The sequence below is a fragment of the Idiotropiscis lumnitzeri genome, chromosome 9, assembly GCF_059441095.1.
Source record: "Idiotropiscis lumnitzeri isolate Australia: NSW breed Sydney's pygmy pipehorse chromosome 9, RoL_Ilum_1.0, whole genome shotgun sequence".
Lineage (NCBI taxonomy): Eukaryota > Metazoa > Chordata > Actinopteri > Syngnathiformes > Syngnathidae > Idiotropiscis > Idiotropiscis lumnitzeri.
The window spans coordinates 8,212,491-8,234,810 of record NC_142399.1 but is presented as its reverse complement, the minus strand read 5'-3'; the positions used below and the strand labels follow the sequence as shown (position 1 = coordinate 8,234,810).

Here is a 22,320-nt window from a genome sequence, read left to right as displayed (position 1 = left end):
TTGAAAAATGCTTCCTTGTGCAATTTAATTTGGGAGTCATAACAGCTCCCTTTTGCCGTTTCATTATCACACTTGTAGTTTGGCGCAGAATAACACATTTAAGTAATTGATGATATTACGCTGACAAATCCCGAACTGTTTTGATTTCCACAAATTTATTGAGCAATGTTGAGGCATAATGTCATGGAAAGAATTTGTATCACGCAATGTGGGACGAAATATACGGAGCGGCCTCGCTATTTATCCATAATCATCTTATTAGAACCTCTTTAGATAACGAATGAGATTGCATTACGAAGCTGCATTAACATCCAAGGCCAGCGCATTTGACGGTGGCTGAATTACAGTATTAGCCATTTATTAAAAGAAAATGTCAATAATGGAGGCTTTAGAGCTTATTACGTAGTCTTCATAAATGAAAATATTTCTTGTACTTATGCTCCATTACAGCTGGCTGGGAAATCATCAGTATAAGCATGAATATGGTTGCATGCAACCGTTAACTGAGATGGCGGATGTCAACAGAATTTTTTTTTACCCTATTTTCTTATAAATTGATGACAGTGGTGGCAAGTTTAATTGGTGGGAGTGGCAACAAACAGCTTCAAGTCGTATCTCAAGGCACCACTCTATATCTGTCTTCATATTAGAGACATTGCTTTTTCCGTTTCAATGGAATTCCTATGAATAAAAAATAAAAAATAAAAAATAAAAAATAAAAAATAAAAAATAAAAAATAAAAAATAAAAAATAAAAAATAAAAAATAAAAAATTAAAAATAAAAAATTAAAAATAAAAAATATATAGTGGAGGAGAGAGTCGTCTCCAGAGATTATGAAAAAAATTATAGAGCATCTTACAATCAACAATTGTTAATTAGGGAGAACTAGGGTGAGTGAAGGAACGTCATGAAATAATTTTAATTGTATTTTTTTTTCAACAACAAAATCCCATTTGGAGTCTGCAACATAGCTCAGTGGCGCCCCCTATTTAAAGTCAGCCACCAGCATCATCAATGACCACAAAATGTGGTCTATCATAACGGGAAACGTATAAAAAATATGTCTCAAGGATTTCTTCCGGAAAATTAATACCAGGCAGCCATTTTAGCGAATTTTATTGCACGTACTTTGACAAACAAATCAGAACCCGTCGGAAGTACATCTTCTAGACAGATAGTTCCCACTTCAATTGTGAAGCTTTTTTGTTATTCAAAGTAGTGGTAGCATTCCGTCAATTTGTTGATCGTTTTTGCAGAATCACCATGGAAAAAAAAAAAATAAGGAGCTCGAGAGTATGTTTCACCGCTGCTTTCATTTTCTTTGCAATGCTTTGTTAACCTCAATTATCTCGCCTGATGAAACGCATGATTTCTTTATCCAGCTTTCATGCCCAAATAACCTCACACAGGAAAAAAGCATGTGTACCAGCTGTCTGGGGCCACACTCTGCATCATAGCAACATCGCTAAAATCTCATTGCGTTCTACACCCACGGCCAAATGTCGACGTGTTGTCTTAAAGCCATCTAAGCTTTCCAAATGCTTAATTGGCTGTAATTGCGTTTGATATATTGTGACAAGATGCAACATGTGTGTTTTGTCTTTACGCCAGCAAAAATGATCCGTTTCATTTAGTGCAGAGCTCTGCAAGAAAGCTTCTAAATGACTCAATTATGTACGGCATTTTATCATTTTGCTTTCCATTAATATGGTCGTCATGGGTACGCACATGTTCCGGCGCAGCCCTGAGCAGACATTTTGTCAATGCGAGCCTTGGAAATTAACACTGCCATTCTCCAAAACTGGGTTAATTTCAGCCTGGGCGACGCTATCAACTTTTTCTCATCCGACTAGCAGCCGGCTAATTCGGTTTTGGGAATTTTCCATAAATTCCAGATGGCAAATATCCCTTCCCGATTCCAAAGTCACACATAACAGAAGCTCATAAAACAAGGGTGCAGTCTTACACGGATTTGCCCGATGAGTAGCATTAATGTGCGTTGCGGTGGATATAAAAAATCTACACACCCCTGTCAATTTGCAGGCTTATTTGATATAAAAAATTAGATTAAAATACAAAGAGGAAAGCCTACTAGAACATCTGAACTTTATTTGGGATATCGAGAGGCAATTTAAATGTCAGCAAATGAATGAGGACTCTCATTTAGGTAACATTTGAATAAGAGGCACAATACAGAATATACCTGCAACCCATGTTGTAAGAGGGTGTGTATACTTGTGCAACCAAATTATTTTTATTTCCCCCTGTGAAAAATAATCTCAGATATCTTTAAATTATTGGTCGGATTAATGTAGATTTATTTTCACTTAACTAATTTAGCTTGATCTAATTTTTTATACCACAAAACTTTGCATTTCAAGAGGGGTGTGCAGACTATTTATATCCGCTGTATATCATCGTAGCTTCGACATTCAGTTCCAGTTTCACGTTTTACACCACGGTGCATTTCGTACGTGCAAGCCCGGTCCTTACTACTTATCGTGGACCTTTATGACCTCTGGACATTTATATTACTAGCTTTTGTTCCAAATCAGGTCACTGAGAACATACAGAATAATTTAGTGCGGACATCATTGCAACGCAGGCTTCCCTGAGAAATTTCCAAGCAAAGCACATAAAAATACTTTAGGGGAGCAAATAAAAGTCTGGCTCGATCTATACCTTAAAAATCAGGTTTGTGTTGCCACTATAGAAAGGGGATTGCACACCTTGTGGGTCATTAAATTTTACTGAAGGTTTGTGTGGGCAAAAACTTGCGCAAATTTTCAGATCTTCGCAAATAGATTAATTTTAGTAAGCGACGTGATTCATCAAACTTGATATGAATTACAAAGGTTGATTCTGCGTCTTTGACTGGGAGAACGGATCTTTTCAGCTTGAAATGGCCGAAACAAAAATGATCGCATGTTGATTGAGTGATTGAGGGATAGTTTTGTTCCAGTCACAAGAAGGAGTCATGCATAATTATCGGCAGGTATGGATTCCTTTTGCGGACTCAGTTATATGTTTGATTTCCACTAACACTTCCAATTCCATCACTCCAATCTTAATTATGTGATTGCCATCACTGATCCGACGTAAAATATCCAAGCTTTCCTTTAGAGTGTGTGTGTAAAACAGCAGCTTTTATGTGCACTGCGGTTGCCTAAAATGCGTTTTTCGATGTTTGTTTTAAGTACTGAACCGTTAAGAGGCATGTCAAGTCCAAGTCCTTGAAAAATGAGAGGCCTCTCACTGACTTGTGTGTAAAGCATTGTCTAAATGAGGACATGTTGCAAAGTTATTACGTCTACGTGAGCGGACCAGACTTCGAGCAATAATTCTGGACGAGGAGTGTATGCATTCGGCAGGAGGCTTTAATCTCGCTGTGTAAACTCATAAAATTGGGACATGAGTCTTGAAAAGGTAATTAAATGCTACGGCATAACCCAGAAAAGGTCAGAACTGAGCTGCGCTTGTATCCGAGTCCTCCGCAACTTCCAATTCCAAGATGTCGTTGTGATTTACAGCCTGGGGGAGCGCTATTGATAATAAATGTCAGACAGACTTTGCGAGTTCATGGAGAGTTGTCCTGAAAGATATCCAAAGTATCGGAACAGGCTGTTATGTCTCTAATAAGTCATTCTCCGTGTTATCGTACGCTGTGAAATCGTAGGACGATGAAAATAAAATGTCGGTAAGTGTCAGAAATGTTTGCAAAATCAGAAGCAGAGAACAACATGGAAGAGTATGGAACGGAGTTTCCAATTTAATAATTCAATTAAGAAGAAGTTATTTCTTTCAAAGCGTTAAGGCAAAACGCTTCGTAAAACACGACATAACGGAACACCAGATCAAATTATCTGAATGAGGCGAGGTCAATATTGGAGGATATAAAGTCATGATTCAACTCCAAATGCATTGTTTCGACCTTTTCAATGGAATTTAAACTCAGTCGTCAGGTCAGATGGTGGAAAATACAAAAGAGTTCAAACGCAATATGGTGACACAGCATTTAGCTGTTGCGCTGCACACGCGTGGAATACGCTGCCAACACAAGTCAAGTCAGCCCCAAAATGTGAATGTTTTTAAATTAAGGTCATTTATTTTGACTAGCACATTTTAATAGTAATTTTAGTTCCGAAATGTCTTTGTCTCTTTGTTTTTAAATACTTCACTACTTTTAATCATTTAAAGTACAATGACTTTTCTTGTGTATGAAATGCGGTACATCAATAAAGCCGGCTTGTTTTGCCTCTTCTAGCACCGAAAACAACTTCCTTAGGGAGTGTCTCGCGTCTTTTTGGGCAGAAGTCCCCAACCAGATGCAAAAAAAAAAAAAAACGTGCATTAATTTGAAAAATGACCGGCTTCTGTCCGTTACATTGGACTCTTGACACATAATTGTCTCGGTAACATTATGCTAATATTAAACACACAAACTAGCAAAATTTGTTTAAAAAAAATGAACTTGTATGAACCCATCCGCAGTGGAAACAAAGGTTGGAGACCACTGCTTTAAGGTACGACCGTTTGTGTCCCTCTAGGCAGAACGACTTACTTTTGTATGAGCAAAAATCTCAGTTATTTGTCTCACTTTTTCCAAGCCCAATACACAAGAAGCACATTCAAATCTTCAAGCATCTCCATGCTATTTGAATGACTGAGCGCTTGACGGCTACTTAAGTGAATGTCCCCAGCGGTAAAACTGTCATCACCAAAATACATCCGGAGAAAGTCCATTAAAGACTCAACATGGCACACACTTCACACCATGAACAATGACACTCCATTATGTGGAGATATTTTCAGCTTTGTGCAAGAAAATCCATTAAAACGTGTTTTTCTTTCATTAAAAAAAAAAAGAAAAAGAGAAGCCAAATGTGTGTTCAAGACGTTGACTGCCACTGTCATTTGAATTATACCGGGAAACTAAACAGAAAACAAAGACTTGTGCTAGCTTAATGCTAACAGACAATGCAAAATTCCATAGATGGGCTAAGAAGGCTAGCACTGATGAAGTAATGTAGGTAGTTATGTAGAAATATACGACTACATTTTTTATTAATTTAAGAACACAAAGGATGGTTCACAAAACACATTTTCAACTTGTAGCATGAAGAAAAAAAAAACACTTTATTTGCATGCGACTCCGGGTTGAAAAAAACAAAAAGCGCGTTCGGCGGCTTTGCTCATGCAAATGACGCGAGCCGATTGAACATTACATGAGCACCTTTCCCCTAAAATATGTTCAGGAGAAGCACAAATTGAACTACAGCTGGCGCACGGGCAATTGTGCTGACCGTTTATCCACACAATGCACAATAATTGCGGTATTTATTTGCATATCAAACACTGACACATGTTTAAAAAAAAAACAGAAGGGTTGAACAAATAATTGAATTCAAATTTGACATCATTTTTGTAGAATGCAAATTTTAAATGGCAAAAGCTGCAATTTGGGATAAAAAAAAATGTGTCATTCGGTTTATATTTTTATATATACACACTTCTTTGTGTGTTTAGTAATTAACAACTGTAGTTGAAGAAGATAAACAGTCTTTCATATTCATTCGAAACATTCATACAGTTGATATTTGAAGATAATTATTTTATTGCTTGCTTTCTAAAAAAGAAGACTACCTTGGAAAAAAAGAATTGCATATGAAATCGCTATCGCAATAGTGAAGAGGAAAAAAACTGTCATCATATTATTTTGAAAAATCATTCGGCCCTGCCTTGCAATTTAATGAAGTTGACATAGGCAGGGAAGAACATATTTATACTTAAAGGCCATCGTGACTAACATTAATCACGTTATTCAGAGCTACTTGGCTTTTTAATAACATAAAAGGCAAACAAAAAAACCTGAAGCGACAGTGTGCATGTCGGGGTGCACCAAGAGCAGGTGTTGTGCGCTAATCTGGTTTTTTTTTTTTCTTTCTTTCAGATCTCCTCTAATTACATATTGATGACCCAGCAATCATCATATCAGGACGTGATCAAACAGTTTAACGCACACCGCGTGCGACACGGGGAACTTGTTCCAACATCTAATGAGACATCTGCGCAAAATTATAGGAAATGCGATGAACAGCGTGTCATGCTCACTTACACACATTGTCATTTTCAACCAACCCCCCCCCCCTTTGGAAAACATTTTCTCGATACACATTGCAAATGAAGCACACAAGAGCTTGTTTTGCTCCACATAAGCAAATTGGCCACTTGGGTGACTGCCGCATCCAGATGGTTGCTCTCCACCTTGTTTTTGCAATACACTTCAGAAAAATAGGAACAGCACAAGTTTCAGAAATGCACTGGAAGGATGAGTTAGCCGTCGTCCGGACGATTGGTGGCGGTGACTAACTCAACTCAGTCCGGAAGGCTTCAAAAAGCAGATTTCAAGCTGTTTCTTACCACTCCCGGTTGGCTCACTGAATGCTAATACGTAATGAAAAACGCCATAGACGGACTAACGAATAGCACTGGCATAGCAACAATTTACGCAACCGATATTTGATCTCAACGGCAGAGCAACACAAATGGGCGGATCATAACAAAATTCACAGGCCTACATACGTGGCTGCCTTGACTTGTGTCATTTTGTTGTCTTGGGATACAAGCAAAACTTGAGATACAAGCGTGCAGCAGTACACTCCACAACATCCAGCCATCCGTTCACGTACGTTCCTGTGCAGCGGAAGGACACCATCAGTTGGGCGCGCCATTAAGCTGGTTTGACAACCGCCAAAATACACCACAGAAGAAGAAATGGATAGGATAGAATCGTGTTTTGTGTTCACATTTTCGGTATTTGCTGATTACGTGAAGAGTAAATGTTATTACTGCAATATTTGTTAGATTTCTCATTAGAAAAAAAAAAGCAGATGGGTGTTTTGGGGGTGGAACGGATTAATTGCATTGTCATTCACTCAAGATGATTTGAGATATTGGTCTTGAGATACAAGCTTAACAATGGAACAAATTCAACTTGTATCTCAAGGTATTTTATGTCCTCTGTGAAGAACAACCAATATTGCGGTTTACCAAGTAATTGTGGTTGTGTCCATGAGTTGCGTATCGGTATGTTGGCATTATACTGCCCCCAGGTGGCCAAGAGGTGCTCACCAGAAGGAGCAGCTTAATGTTCATTGAATTGAAGCACAAAATGTGGCAAAAATAATGAAATTATTTACCGGTACATTTATTGCAACATGACGTCATGCTACACTGTCCAAACTTTTTTTGTTGTTTTTATTCGCATCTCAAGATGGCGTTGTGTTTTGTCAAACAACCTCAAACGCGACTAACAGGAGTGAGAGTCAAGCAATGATCAGCAATGCAGAACATGCGCGCAATTAAAAGAGTAAAAAAAAAAACGAGCGTGTCATTTTCAGAAGGGTGGGTGGACAGACTCCAAATGAACTGGATTTAAATTTTATAATTACATTTGGTGGAATTTGCTTTTTTTTAATTCTTCTTATTTTTTTTTTTACAAGCTTGACTTTCCCAGCATATTTTCCAAAAATAATTCAATAAAACAAATGTTATCACCTAATTTTAGATAGGGACAAAAAGTTTCCACATGCTTCAAGGTGGTTAGTGTGATTAAATGGGGCAGGTTTTATTTTACAGCATACCAATAAACACGGGCATGCCCCTAATAAAGGATTATTTTGAGGGTGATAAAACACTACTGGAGTTTTATTATTAATATTTTTTTTATCTCCACACATGGTCAACTCAAGTAATTAAACTTCACTATGCATTGTTGCGTTTTGACTTTTTCACCCCCACTTTGTGGCATTACAAATATTGTAAGTTTATGCAAAGCGAGACCAAAAACTATTCCATGCATCCGTTGGCTTCCGTGCTATCAACTACTTTGAGTGACAGCAATGGAATTCAAGAAAATATGCACTCGGGTCGTTTTTTATAATAAATCCAGAAAAGTGGCAGAACATATGCCACTTGGAGCTTTTGATTATCTATCCTAAAATGAACATTTTTTTTTTGGTCATTTTTACATTTTATTGACAGGGAAGTGACTGATTATAAAACAACATAAAATATGACAGGAAAACATTGAAAAATGCATAGTGTGTAAAATTGCACTTTATATAATTGTAGTTTATAAAGGTGCATCGTAATTCATTGAGACATCGCAGCTCCTTCTGGAGTGCACAACTTAGCCACCGGGGGGCAGCATTATACAGACACAGACGAGCGAAGAGACGTCACAACCAAGATCAGTAGCCGCAGTAAAATTATTCCTTCTTTGCAGAGAACTAAAAAATTAACCTGTGAGTGTTTTTATATCGTCTGTCTACATGTGTTGCTCCACAATTAGTGTTCAAATATCTTATTTAAAGGGTTAAGGGTTTTAAATACTTCGACAGTAGTTCAACTGGGAGCGGCAGTAAAGATCTTGAAGAAGAAGAAAATAAATTGTTTACTATCTGCCAAACAGTGGTTACGATAGATTCAGGTCAAATTCCAGGTGAAAGCAGCCAATTGATTGCCGCTGTGTATTTTCAAGACTAATATCCGAACAGCCGCAAAAAAAAAAAAAATCACAGCGCATTTGATTTGACTGTATTTCCTCCCATTGGATTTAATACACATGAACATTGCTCCGCTGTTTTCCTTATTTAATGGTCTGCATACTTCTAATGTACCATAGTTAGACCATAATCAAAGGGGACATATTATGGAAAATTGACTTTTAAATTGCTTGAATACAAATAGTTGTATCTCTAGAGTGCCTGAACGCCCCTGCCTCTCAAGTGTGAAATTACACAACTAAGTAAATCTTTTGTTAGCTGCTAATTTCCCAAAATGTGGATATTGAAATTTAATTATCTACTGGAGTGTGTTTTGACGAGGCTCGCGCTTGTGAAATAGTGAGATGGGAGGCACATGGGGCTGTAATTTCATTTTCTTTTTTTTCTTTTTTTGACTTAATATGAGAAAGTGCAATTGGACATCCACTCCAGTAGATGGCAGTGGCGCTCACAGGGTGTAGGTGTGCGCAGGAAGTATAAACCGTGAAAAATGTTTTACAGCAGATTTCTTGTTTTATTGTCTTTATAATAAACGAATTATACTATTTAGAGTCACGGCGGAGAGTTGGAGGGGCAAATATTTGGAATATTGTCTCTTCAACTGGACTCTTCTTGTTGATTTTATTTGTTTCTTTTTCTCTTTTTTATTCAAAAATGACACGCAATTTTTTTATTTTTTCCATGTGTCACAAATGTAGAATCATTTTAATAAATGTTTAAGGTACGGTCTGTGTCTGTTGAAATGAAAGCACATAGACGGCTGCCGTCCTTGTGACATTTCATTACGAATCACCAGGGAATGCTATTATGTTAGCACGTATGGTAAACACTCTTGTAATGGAAAAGCTCAAGTATGGCGGCAGCAATAACCATCTCGATGAAGCCTAATAGTGTAGGTGACTGAATTAAATTGAAGAGACGATAATGAGTCCGTAGCGCCGGAGCTCTGCACTCGCTCGGGCTGGCTCATCTCATTAATTGTTTAAAGCGGTCAGATTTCAGAGCCGCCTTGAGACCTTTGAATCCTCGAGGTAAACCAGCGGCCACCTGCTATTTTTGCTATGGCGCGAATGCGGCCCTTTTAATACAGGTTGCTAGGTAATAACGATCTGGCTTTCAGCTCACTGCTGCGTTTTCATCACAAGGCTGCTCTTATCTCCGGGCTCTACCAAGTGAAGCAGTCCGGAATGATGGCGGGAGAGCGCAGAATGGATCCTTAAGCCGAGGAAAATATTCCAGAGAAGTTTAGAGTGTCTCGCTCCATTCATCCTCGCCGAGGTGACGGAGAGGATGGCGTCCTACCTGACGGGCTTTGCGAGATAGACTTTTGGGTCGAGTTAAAAAAAAAACAAAAAAAAACAGCCAAGGACGCTTTACCTCAAAAGAGCGTTCTCACTGCGCCACCATTGATTGGCTGGAGTGCCCTAAAGTGAACGCAAGTGCATCACGTAATGACAAAGTGCTTCTGTCTCAAAAGGTGGCTCAAAAGTCTCCTTTGAAACAATTCATGCGATTAGATTTAACTTGATTTCCATTGCACAGAGGACAAGTACTGAGAGAACAAATTGCAGTTTAGCTTTTAATCAAAAGTGCAAAGAGTGAGCGTATATATAAGTCACGACGGACTTTTTTTTTTTCTCATCATCCTGTTTCGAGTAAGTCAGAAAGGACAGAAAGATTCTTGACAGCAATTTGGCAACACTGCTCCAATGTCAACTGGTGAACCTTGGTCATGAAATGACCAAGCTTACCAAAACTGTCAAATCTAAACTATCAAAAGCTGAATTCTGTATGAGCTAAAATGGAGGGACCGGCAAAGGAACAACCTCGATCTCCTCTGAGGCTGCGCTTAGCCCTCAGGACCTCCAGTAGTGTGTGGTCCGCTGAGATGAGATGGAGGAGATCAAAGAGGAAAGGTGGGGCAAGACCATTTCAAGATTTAAAGAGAAAACATGAACTCTGAAACGTACAGGGAGCCAGTCAAGACAAGCCAGAATTGGAATCATCGTACGAGCTCTAGTTAAGAGGCAGTATTTTGGCGCAACTGGAGACCATTGAGGTTGAGAGTGACGATGGACTAACTTCAAAATAAAGTGCATTTAACAAGTAAAGTTGTTTTTTTAATTGCATGCAAATAAAAACGCTTTTAAATAACCAACATTCCTAACCGCTAGGGAGGCAGATGACAGAATTCAGTCGTGGCTTCACACTGAGTAAACCGTAAAAAATTGTGTATTCATATTTTGATGACATTCTGTTTGGTTGTGATTTTGGGGTGCATTGGCTCAATAAATGCTGAGAAAAGCTGCTTCGGACAACTCGCAGGACTTAAGTGTATTGTTCCGTTCGAGTGGGTGTTCCCTTTCAGGACGCAGTCATTTATCAGCGCATTGAATCCAACGTGGCACATACAGCATATCAAAAGAACACGGAATTGACATCTCCTGAAAAAAGGCCTCCGGCAGTGATTATTACACCTTTCCTATATGCGAGCGTGTATACTGACGGCAACGGTTGGTACAAATCAAAAATTTGCAGAGACAAGATAAAAGCTGGGAGAAGAGTGCCCTTGTTTATGGAGACACTAACAAGCGCTTTGCATCAACCAGATGATACATTTCAGACACTCCCCCCTCGCTGACATCCGCAGCTCTTATCCGTTAAATCTGCAATCTAATTAACCGCTTCAAATTTATCCGGTAGGCGGAATAAACAGACGGAGCCTATAGAAGACAGCCAGGCTTTATGTGCTCACGCGCACCTGAAGTTGCGGCGTCTATAAATTAAACATAACAGGCTTCATTTGAACTCCTCGACAGCTATATTCCCTTGTGACTACTCAGACTTTCTCTGAAGTAGGAAAAAAAAAAACATTCTGAATCAAATCAAGCAATAAAACAAAAAAAAAAAAAGAGTAGGAGGGGGGGGAGAAAGAACATGAAAAGGTCTTCTCAAAGCGCGTGACAAACTTTGTTGCAGGTTTTTAAAGAATCAAACAGAATTTCATCACAGACAACTGTTGATAAAGAAACTAAAGTGCTCTGACAGGTGGAAGTGAGCAACAAACTTCTCTCGCCTTGTTTCTCGGAGTTAAGTTAAATGTATTCCGTTCAGAGCCGGAGAGAGACAGAGTGCATGTTTATTTAGTTTACGGACGGAAGCAGAAAGCAGACAATGAAAAATGCTTTGCAGGAGGAAAATTGGTTGCTCGGCTTTGTCAGAAATTGGCTTTTTTGTGTAAAATACATTTTAATTGCTGATATGCAAATCGTTTGGTTATTTTTGGTCTGGTGGGATTGTGATGCAACAGTGCAGCAAATTTTATTTATTTATTTATTTTCTTAGATTTTTCTGTTCTTCTGTGGGACACTTGACGTTAAAAAAAATAAAAATAAAAAAAAATAAAAATAAATAAAAATAAAAATAAATAAATAACTAAAACAAAAATAAAAATAAAAATAAAAAGATCATTTTTTTACAGTAGTGCCCTGATTTGAATCATGTTCTTAATAAGAAAAAAATCTATAATATTACACCAATAAATTTACATAATGAAATGAGATGGCAGTATCATACAGTTATGAAGACAAAGAGTTTCAACGACTGGAAAGGACTCTGTAATCTGTAGGAATAATATTTTTTTCCCACAGATGATAAAGAATATACTGTATGCCTGCGAGTATTACGTCTGTCTGTCTACATGTACTGCTACATCATTTGTGTACAAGCGAGACTTGCTTGAAATCTGATAACGCGATTCGTTAGCCTGTCTATGCTGATTCTTATTTCGTGTTAGCATTAAGAGTCAAATTATTTGAGTTGTTTTAAATCCAGAACAGGTAGAGTGCTTGTCTTTGTTTTCCATTTAGTTTGCCAGGGAGTGCAACTTGCATTAAATGACACCGTGTTGGACCTCAAACAAATCCGATGAAATGGAATCCGCGAGTTGAAACTTAAGTGGCGCTCTCCATTTTGAGGCATTTTGGTTCAAGAGCTATCAACGACCACTCCCACACGACTGAATCAAATCATGTCTTGAGTTTTGCACCGACAGAAAAGTGAAAACAATCCAAGCGAGCAAATTCAAACCAACCTCATCCCGCCAGCGGGATTACAATAATTACACTCAGGTGATTGTGTTTGCTTTCCTTTTTATGGACATATTAAAATCAGTGATTAGGAAAGGCCCGGACAAGGACGCCCTGTTATTGTGCGCCACATCTCCGCATTGGGTGCGACGGCAATGACGAGGTGAAAGACATTTAGACTGATAATTACTTTGGTCAATAGCGCCGGCTTGGTCTGTTTTACATTCCATTACGGCGAGGACGAACGGCGGGTCGTTTCATCACGGTCGGAGAAGAATATAAAGGGACGCCGCAGCCTGAAGGGATTCCTCTCCCAGGTAAATGAGTACTTTATGAGCAGGGGATTAGCGCAAAGCCCACACATGCACGCGGGCATGCACGCACGTTGCATCAGCAGGGCTTTTGGGCGTGGGCTCATCTGGCCTCCAAGCACTGATCCAAACTCCAAATTACAGCTGTACACGCCTGCAATCGTAAACATATATTGCCGTCCTGCTTGCCCCTTCCAGACTGTTAATTTTCCACACATAACCAAGAATTACCTGATGATGATGAGACATGTACATGAAATGATAAATTACTGAACTTTTCAAAAATATATGGATGATTAATTCTTGCGTTATAGAAAAGAGAAAATGTATTTTCATGGTTTACGCCACTCATATTTGGATGTAAACATGGAAGCAACTGCAACTGTGGTGGGTATACAGACAGTTCTCAGGACTGTTTCCAGCTCCCTCTTGAACACTTTTACACACACACACACACTTTTAGGTCATAAAGAGTTTCATGATTTCAGCCATTTTTCTTGATTTAAAATACACTGGTGATCCTAAAATCTATTTTAGTATATCCTCAACGTAGACAAACTTTGTAGCACCAGCGCAAATGGCATATTTTCTCTTTTTGGAGAATTTTGGGCCACATTTCACAATGAATAAATGACATGTTTTTATGACTCCCAAATGTCAGCACAGATTAAATCTCACCCACCAGTATATGCACAGTGAATGCTTATTTTCTTGTCGTTTTCCTTTTCATTCCAACAGCATTAACAAGCTTCCCTGACTCAAAATACTCCCCCACCCCATTAAGCTTTGTGAATGCGGCCGGTTACCTCCAGGACACACACACACACACCTGTGCCATTTAGGCATCAGCATTTGCCATGAAGACGTCAACAGCAGCAATCAGCAATCCATCACACGGTGACACACTCATCAGCTGCACGCAGACAGCTCGCTAGCCAAAGAATAGGTTATGGCTGATGACAGATGTGATAAAGGACCAACTCAAGTGTGTCATGTCTGCCGCGAGCATTGATGAGACCTGTGTTGCGCACATATGACGCCGTATAAAACCATCCGCACACAAGCTCACCGGCCTTGTGTGTAAGGAAACCACACAGAGGGCACACCTCCGATTTGCTGTCCCACATATCTGATTATCTAAATGTGGAAAGCCGCACTGGTTGTGGAATTAATGCATATTGTCAACACAAAGACGGGCTAACAGTTTGCCAGTTAACAACCAACCTTTTAACCTTTGCCAACGACTCTCACGTTCACTGGCGCACACGTCACTCACCGGGCCAAGCCTTTTCAAGCCCCGTAAGGTACGGCTCAGTCCACTTGTGTGTAATGGCAACAGACATCATGCTGTCTTTTGGGCATTTCTCTTGCGTCCTGCCGCTATCGTGTCAAAGTTTTTTTGCACCCGCGGTGGACGTGCAAGCCAGCAATCAAGAGTAGGCAGTGCAAGCCGTACCCAGATGAACCCAACTGGATCGTCAGGTGGAATTGCCGGCTGTTTGTTACGTACCGTTAGGGCTCTCCTCGTCGACGGTCACTATAGTAGCGGGGGGGCCGGGTCGGGACAGCTTACATTCTGTCGAGAAAGGAGGAAGTCAGATTTACAAAATGGAGTTCTTAAGAAAGAAAATGGACATGTTCCACTACAACAGCACTGCAAAAAAAAAATAATCCTTTGCAAAGACACACGAAGGGGCAAAAATGTTTTTCACATCAACACAGTGCATTGGCTTTTGTGAATCTGACTCAATTCCCACGGCAATAGCTTCTAGGGCGTTTGTGTGGAATATAAAGTGTGGTATCGTATAGTGTGCATACAGTAGAACCCCCAGAGTAAATCGTGCAATTAGGAATGCAAGTCCCTATTTAGAGTTGGCCACCTCTGGAGTAGTACCAAATTGTGCCACAACAACCCAGGCAGCACTGAGCTCGACTGGATATATCTGCAGCGTAATTAAGAGCAAGAAGAAGAGGTAGAGAAGGTCCCAAACAAAACCCCGGTAATAGTTGTTACTCCCGCAGTGCAGAAAATATATGCCTATGGGTACTGTTCTATGCTTGTTTGAAAGTTTAGAATTGCTGTAACCTCGATGCTAATTTCTGCTGCTCCGTGCTGTTGCGCAATAAACTTAGCAAACTTGTATTAGAATAAATAATGTTTTGGTTGAACGTTTTTTTCGTTTAAATATGTTTGCTTCTCTTTCGTTGTATGTTTTCTTTCTGTATGTGTTGATGCACCACGCGTGTTAACGTAGCAATTGTTTGAAGGTGCATCATTGCCATAACATCAAAGCTAAAACTGTGTTTTATGTTAGCTAAATAACTATTGTTTGGTGAAATTATAAAAAAAATATATTTTTTTATTACCAATGAGCACGGATGAAGTATTTTCCTTTCCTCGTAGTGATGTTATATGATATGTCTCCTATTACTTGTGACAGCGTGAGAACAGGCGGTAAAGAATACTATAGAGTCGGGGAAAGCAATTGTAAAAATATTTTGACATGGTCAAAATATTTGGGGGATTTTTATCTATTGCAGGCTGGCCTATATACATTCACCAACATCCTGGAATTGATTGTATTCAAATCGGGAGGTTCAACTGTATATCCAAAAAGACACTCACTGTGATAGAAAGACATACTAATTGGAGCAAGGTGGGAACAAAACAGGTGAGAGATCTTTTTATACAGCGGGTGGCATGGTGGACAGCGTGACAGTGATAGCAAGCAGGGCATCAAAAAAAAAAAAAAAAAAGCGCAGATGGAGGTCGCGCCGGGCAAGATGCGACGAGCTCATGGGACGCAGGTGATGAGAGAGGCCGCCAGATGAGGCGACGGGGAGGTAAGCCAATGGGGGAGGGGCGGATGAATACACGGGGAGGAAACTAAAACAACAGCCCTCTTACCCTCGTATTGCCAGTCTGAAGAGATTAGTGGAGCCGGAGAGAAGCAGAGCAAGAAGCATTGAAAAAAAAAATTGCATGAAACAGTTGGGAAGGGGGAAAAAAAGATCATTATAAAGATGAGCAGTTATTAAAGCACCGCAAAAAAGAGGAGAGACGTCGGAGAAATGTATTTCGGAGGAAACGTTTACTCCTGCTGCCTGGTTGATATTATACCGCGCGAGATGGAGGCCGTTTTATCAACGTGAATCAGTTGAAACGCGCAGTAATTTATGTTGCTGTGGGAAGGGGGAGAAAGAGAAAAAGATAGTTCTCGCTGTTTCTTCTGCACGGAAACATTTTCCTATCAGCAAAATAATTCAAGACTGGGAATGACCTCAACCTGCTGCCGGCCAATCACAGGCCACGTACTGGGGGACACGTTTCAGAACCACCCAAAGTGGGTGAGGTGGAAACCCACAACACAGTGAGACCACAAAAAAAAAAAACTGAATAAATAAATAAATAAATGTTTATTTTCCATTGTGTTAAATAACAATGCTTTAAAACATATTTAAACTTGCCACACTTTAGATTTTTTTTTACACATTTGAAATTTGAAGACAAAGAAATCATTTCAGGCATAAAATGTACAGAAAATGCTTGCGCTCGAAAGACGGGCGTGAGTTGTGACCAACAGCAGCTCGTGCATGTGCTCACTATGTTCTTGGCGCTCAGTAAACAGCTGAAAAGTGCGCCGACAAATGGCTCTCCTTTTCCTACATCTGAGGGGCGTATTTAGGCAAGAACATGGTGAACCTCGACAATTCACTAAATAGCAATTATTTTAGGGAAACTATCTTATTCGCTGAAAAACTCACCTTTTCTGGATTTGTATTCTCATGCTAAAGCAATAAAAGTAGCACCTAACTTTGACACCATCTTGAGGAATCTTAGTTTCAACTATGTTGAAGCGAGTTGCGGAGTTTCAGTTCGACAAAACTAGTGCTTTGCCACACTCTTGTGGCATCTGTAGGCATTTTTATAACTTTTCAGAAGAGGTGGGAGGGGCTAACATTCTAATACAGTCTCTCCCGACTTTAAGGCAAATGTGCCAACCACATGCTGCCAGCAAATGTTTTAAAACTTTCTGAGCATCGGGCCTGTTTTGAGGTATTGAATCCCTCGCCTCTTATATTACGGTGTGTCATCAGAGAGGCCGAGGCAGTCAGGCAGTCAGTTAGTGACACCGGCTTAAGAGGCACAGTCTAAGGTTTCGCACCAACCCGCCGTCGCGCAACAACCGCGCACCTGTTGCAGGTGCAAGAGCGTGCGGCGCTGTCACATGAAATATGCACGCGAAGCGCATTTTAATCAAGAGCTAGGCCGTGCTGCAGGCGGGCGGACGCGCGCGGCACTTAACCACCAAATACCAATAAAACCCAGTCTAATATGTTATTGTTCATGCATGATTGATTAAGTGAATCTAAATTCTGCTTTCGCACACTCGCTCGGCTATCTTGGTTTAAAACCCGCATGACTAATACCTCAAGTGCACTCACCGCTCCCCACCTCGATTTCCAAAAATAATTAGGCAACCTGCTCCCATCTGAGGAAATGAAAGCGGAAGCGAGAGTCTCCGGTAATGGGTGCAAATTGAACCGACTAAGTAGATAACGGTCGGTGCGGGCTGAGGAATAAACAAGAGGCTGCATCAAAAACTTAAGTATGCAAATGTGTCCTGAGAATAGTCTCTGTCAAGAAAACGAAAAGTCAGAGAGTGTAAATGTGAGGTGGGATGGAAGAATTACTTTGTGTGTCACAGTAAATATAAGTTGGAAATACTGATGCAAAGCGATCAAATTAATTATTGTCATTTGGGCAGTATCTAAAATGATTTACTGACAATAAGCTGTGAACTTGAATATGAATTTCATTGTTAGCCAGTCAACAAATATAAAAATATATAAATAATAAATAAATAAATAAATCACAAATCTATCCACCTATCAATTGATCCGTTTCGAAGTAAAATATGTACTTGTAATTATTCCCTCTAAAAGCAACGGTTTCAAAAAAGTGTTGAAGATGTTTGAAGAGGCATTCGCATTAGCAAGAGCGCTAACAATCACGTTTACGCCCTCATATAGTGTACTGAAAGAAAAATTGAGGAAGTCAAGTCATTATGAAAGGTATAGATGTTGTTGTCTAAACATTATTTGTTTATTTCAAGACACTGGCTGTGTTTGAAGGAAGGCAGGAACTATTGAGGCAAAGTCAAAGAGTTTATCTATCTATCTATCTATCGATCTATTCATCCTGGCAAAGCTAACGTCAATCTAACTCACAAAGCTAACTAGCTAGCAAACAATATATGTATCTGTCAATTTGATACCTAGCTAACTGGAGAAGCTAAGCTAGGATGACTTGTCTGTCTATCCATCCATCTAGCTATCTTTCTATCTATATGCTTCTATGTTTATTTGTATTCATCGCCGTGGCTTAAATTAAAGTTGAATGTCATTCAGCAGAGCACAGACGTCCTCCAAGGGCAGTAATTTGGCTCAGCATCAAATTATAAATGTTTATATACACACACACGTGGACACAGTTGTAGAAAACTCTACCGCCATGTGTGGCAACAATTTTACTCTTCAAAAAAATTATTTTGATGTTTCATTGCAGATGGGGAGCTTTAGCAGGAGGGAATGTTAGAAGCTGCAAATGTAATCATGAGCAACCTCATGAAAATACAGTGAACTGGTGAGTAATTTGCACCCTTGCAATTGTAACACTTCACATATAAATAAAATAATGGCAGCCTTTCTCGCAAAACATAAAATGGATGTGAGCAATACATTTGTTTCATCCCGGAAAATCAAATATATTTTCCAGCAAGACCATGACATCGGATAAAAGAATGGTGCATAATTCATAAAGCCATTAAAAAAAAAAAAAAAAAAAGCTAGGTATCTAGGAACTGAAGCATTTGGGTTAGAATATTGTTGGGTACGAATATTGGGTTGGCCGTAATAATCAGTATTCCAGCCTTTGTGTTGCCATGTCAACCTAATCTACCCGGGGCATTCAGAATCATAGCGCTGGCACCTTCAACTTCAACCACAATGAGACGGTAATTTTAAACAATTCCATTTCAAATTCTCTCCGTCCTCTGATTGGTTGGTTGGAGGAAAACTACTACGGCCAACTTTGTCGAGCAAAACACATCTGCTAATTCAATAATCACCAACAGGTTACTCGCTGACATGTAGTTGTTAGTTTTTTTTCCCTAAGCTAAAATGTTTGCTTTTTCCTTGCTGTGGCGTCAACTGGGGAGGGGGGGGGGGGGGGTAACCTTTGATACAACCTGATAAATCGAACCCCTTTCCCCACGGGCGCGTAGAAGTTAAAGGACAGCAAAATTAACAAGCGATGTGGTCCAAGGAGGGGCATCAATTCAATCGATCATGCACAGCCATGCAAAAAAAAAAAAAAAAAAAAAAAAAAAAAAAAAGGATCCCCAACATCTTAAATTCATGAACCTTTTGCACTTTGCAAGCCATTTGTCTTCTTAATTTATTTTTTAGCCATGTGACGGCAAATGTAATGAAAATTCCTACTGGTGGGGATGTTTGTCTGATTTTGTCATTTCCGTCTTCAGCTCTTTCAATATATCAGTGAAATATTGTTTAGCGGGATAAAAAGTGGCGTTCGAAACAACGGTAAACTTCCATATGCAGCCGTAAACACGTCTGCCCTACTATATAAACACAACAGCACGTCCAGAGGATGCGCCACTAACACAATCCCGTTAATAACATGTCAAGGCTGGAGGTTAACGATAGGGCAAATCCTTACAGGGGGAAATAATTTTAATTTTGCTGTACGGGGAAATTGCGCGGTTGCAAGTGGGGAGGGTCCAAACAGACGTCTGGCAGAGGAGAGCCAGACGGGCTCCAGTGGTACACGCTGAACACCAGGCACTGGCTGCTCGTGGGCAGATGGCGGGTCAGAGCAAACAAGCAATGTGTGTTATAGCGAGGGGGCGCGGGGGGGGAGAGCACAGGCGGGGGCGGGGGGGCGTGTAATCATATCATACCGCAACGTACTCATGTTGTTCTAGGTGCATTCCATTTGTCGTTTTTGATTGTACTTATAAGGCGGAGTTTGAATCATGATAAAGCATCATAAAGGCGGAATTGCTTTTTAAATCTTTCAATGCCAGTCAAAAAAAACAAAAAACAAAGGAGAGATCCTATTGAGTGCCAGCCAATTCAGAGTATTCTGACTCATCTCTCAAGATTCACAGATTATTGTTTTATGACAGTGAAAATGCAGAAAATCCCAAATAAAAGATGAGACTCTTCTTTCATCACACACACACAAAAATGTGTTCATACCTTATTCAATTTTTTAAGACTCACCAGTAAAACATGGGTTGGTTTCACCAAAATCAACTATTTTGGAACAAAAAATATGTAAAAAAAATAATAATAAAAAAAAAATAATAATAATAAATGAAAGTTTTTCCGTGAAACGATTTTCTGCACGTGGCGCTTATGCTCATAATTTTTGCTTTATTGAAGCCTCAAACAGCTGAGCAGTCCCGTTTCATAAAATACCAAATGCAAAAATGAAAATTTCCTTTTGATGGCACAATAATGTTTTTCCGTAAACATCACATGGAACATGTTTTACATTTTACAATCTTTATTTGCACAATATTTAGGATGAACGTCCATGCACTAGTACGCTCATTGTCCTCAAAAGGACAAATCAGCACAGTAGTAAAACTAAATTACACTAGTAGAATAAATAATTGATTAGTAACATTGTAATTACCACCACCTTCACGACTGTCTGAAATTTCTCCACACTAGTAGGACGTCCTCATGATTGAGGACAATATAATCGCAGGTTTGACACCTAATCATTAAAAAAAAAATGGATAAAGAGTTCTTATAAAGGCAGATGTACAAAATGTTATCGCAGCAGAAAGACTTGCATTGTTCTTTTCTTGTATCAGGGAGAGTAACGATAACAGAATGTAGATATTGTTTGGCAAGATTAAGCCTTTGATAAGCAATTCATTATCTTTGCCGTTTGGTCTGCGTGTTTGTGGAGGGCCAAGAATCACACCGCGCCACTCGAGCACATTCCTCTCCACAACTGAGCAATTTGGTGGATTAATGTCGTTCTTTTATGACATTTTCTTTTATCAAGCCAGGTGGAGATTTGTGTTCGGCGTGGCTGCCCTCTATTTGGCAGGTTAAACCACTTGGCGCCTGCATTAAAGGGGTTGACGGGTCAGGAGAAGGCTGGCAGTCGCTCTGACGACCAATCATCGCTAATGGCCGCCCATTAGGACAAATTAAACTTTGTTTGTTTTGGGTTTTGTTTTATTCTCTGTTGTGGAATTCTAGGATTATTGTAGAGTAAATGCACCTGTCAATATACGGATGAAGAGCTCAGTGAACGCACTTCATGAGGTTTTGACATATTTGGTTTGAATGCACATCGCATGATTTACGAAGCGCCAGCATCTTCATTTCCGTCATGTTTCTAATGAAGGCCTGCTGTCTGGTGCGGAACGTCCGACTCGTCCCGAAAAATGTAATTTACGTCAAGATGGATAACAATATTGCACGCGCTTAAGTCGCTGTCCAGACTTTCTTATACAGCCTTGTCGGGCATGTTGGGTTCCATTTGATTGATTTGTGTGCCTCCCCAGGAAGTGTTATTTTTTTTTATATAAATATGAAGATATACTTTAATTTAAAATTTTCGAATGCATTATCGATAGACTAAAGCGCCAAACAAAACTTGACATATGTGGATTTATGAGCAGATACGATAACAGTAAAACTAGTACAAGTGGTGTACCTCAGGAGTCATAAGCGAGTACTCCACATTTACTATATAGCTAGTCCAGAAAACAGAAGTTCTGGGTAGGACTTCTTTTTTATTCCGTGGGTGTGGCACACAACGACTGAAAAGGCTCGTGAACTACATACTGGCCCGTACGCTTTCCTCAAACTGTCCTCCAAGCTTACAGCTCGGATGGAACGCCGTTGTAAAGCAAAGATCCGAGGTAGGTCCATTAGCCAAGACTTCTACTTAGAAACACCTCCTCCGTGTCGACAACCTTGGAAAAGGAACGTGACATTTTCAAGTGACGAGCCCCGATAACAACGGCAGTCGGCGATTATGATAGAGAGCGGTGAGAGCATGGAGAGCTTCACGTAAACATGCCACTTTACTTTGTCGCAAGCTGAGAGGGACAAACAGGAGAGCTGCTGCGGCACCTTATCACATAGAGCAAAACGGTATGGCCTCATTCAAAAGGGGGTTATCCCCTTTATTCACTCGTGAAAAAAATAAATAAAAAAATACCTATGGATGATGGCCGTGAAAAAAAAAAAGCAGTTGTTTGTGGTACAATTACTGTGTAGCATGTACACGGTACTTG

The 22,320-nt window shown here is 39.7% G+C and overlaps 1 protein-coding gene across 1 annotated transcript in view; it reads right to left on the bottom strand.

Annotated features, from left to right (window-relative positions):
- Positions 1–22,320, bottom strand: part of LOC148330108 (protocadherin-15-like) — a 188,746-nt gene that overhangs the window by 106,896 nt on the left and 59,530 nt on the right. The window contains exons 4-5 of the mRNA XM_088304514.1: positions 15,876–15,890; positions 14,478–14,543 (exon numbers count right to left, since the gene is read on the bottom strand). Of these exons, the coding sequence (XP_088160640.1) occupies positions 14,478–14,543; positions 15,876–15,890 (81 nt within the window). The remainder of the gene's footprint in view (positions 1–14,477; positions 14,544–15,875; positions 15,891–22,320) is intronic.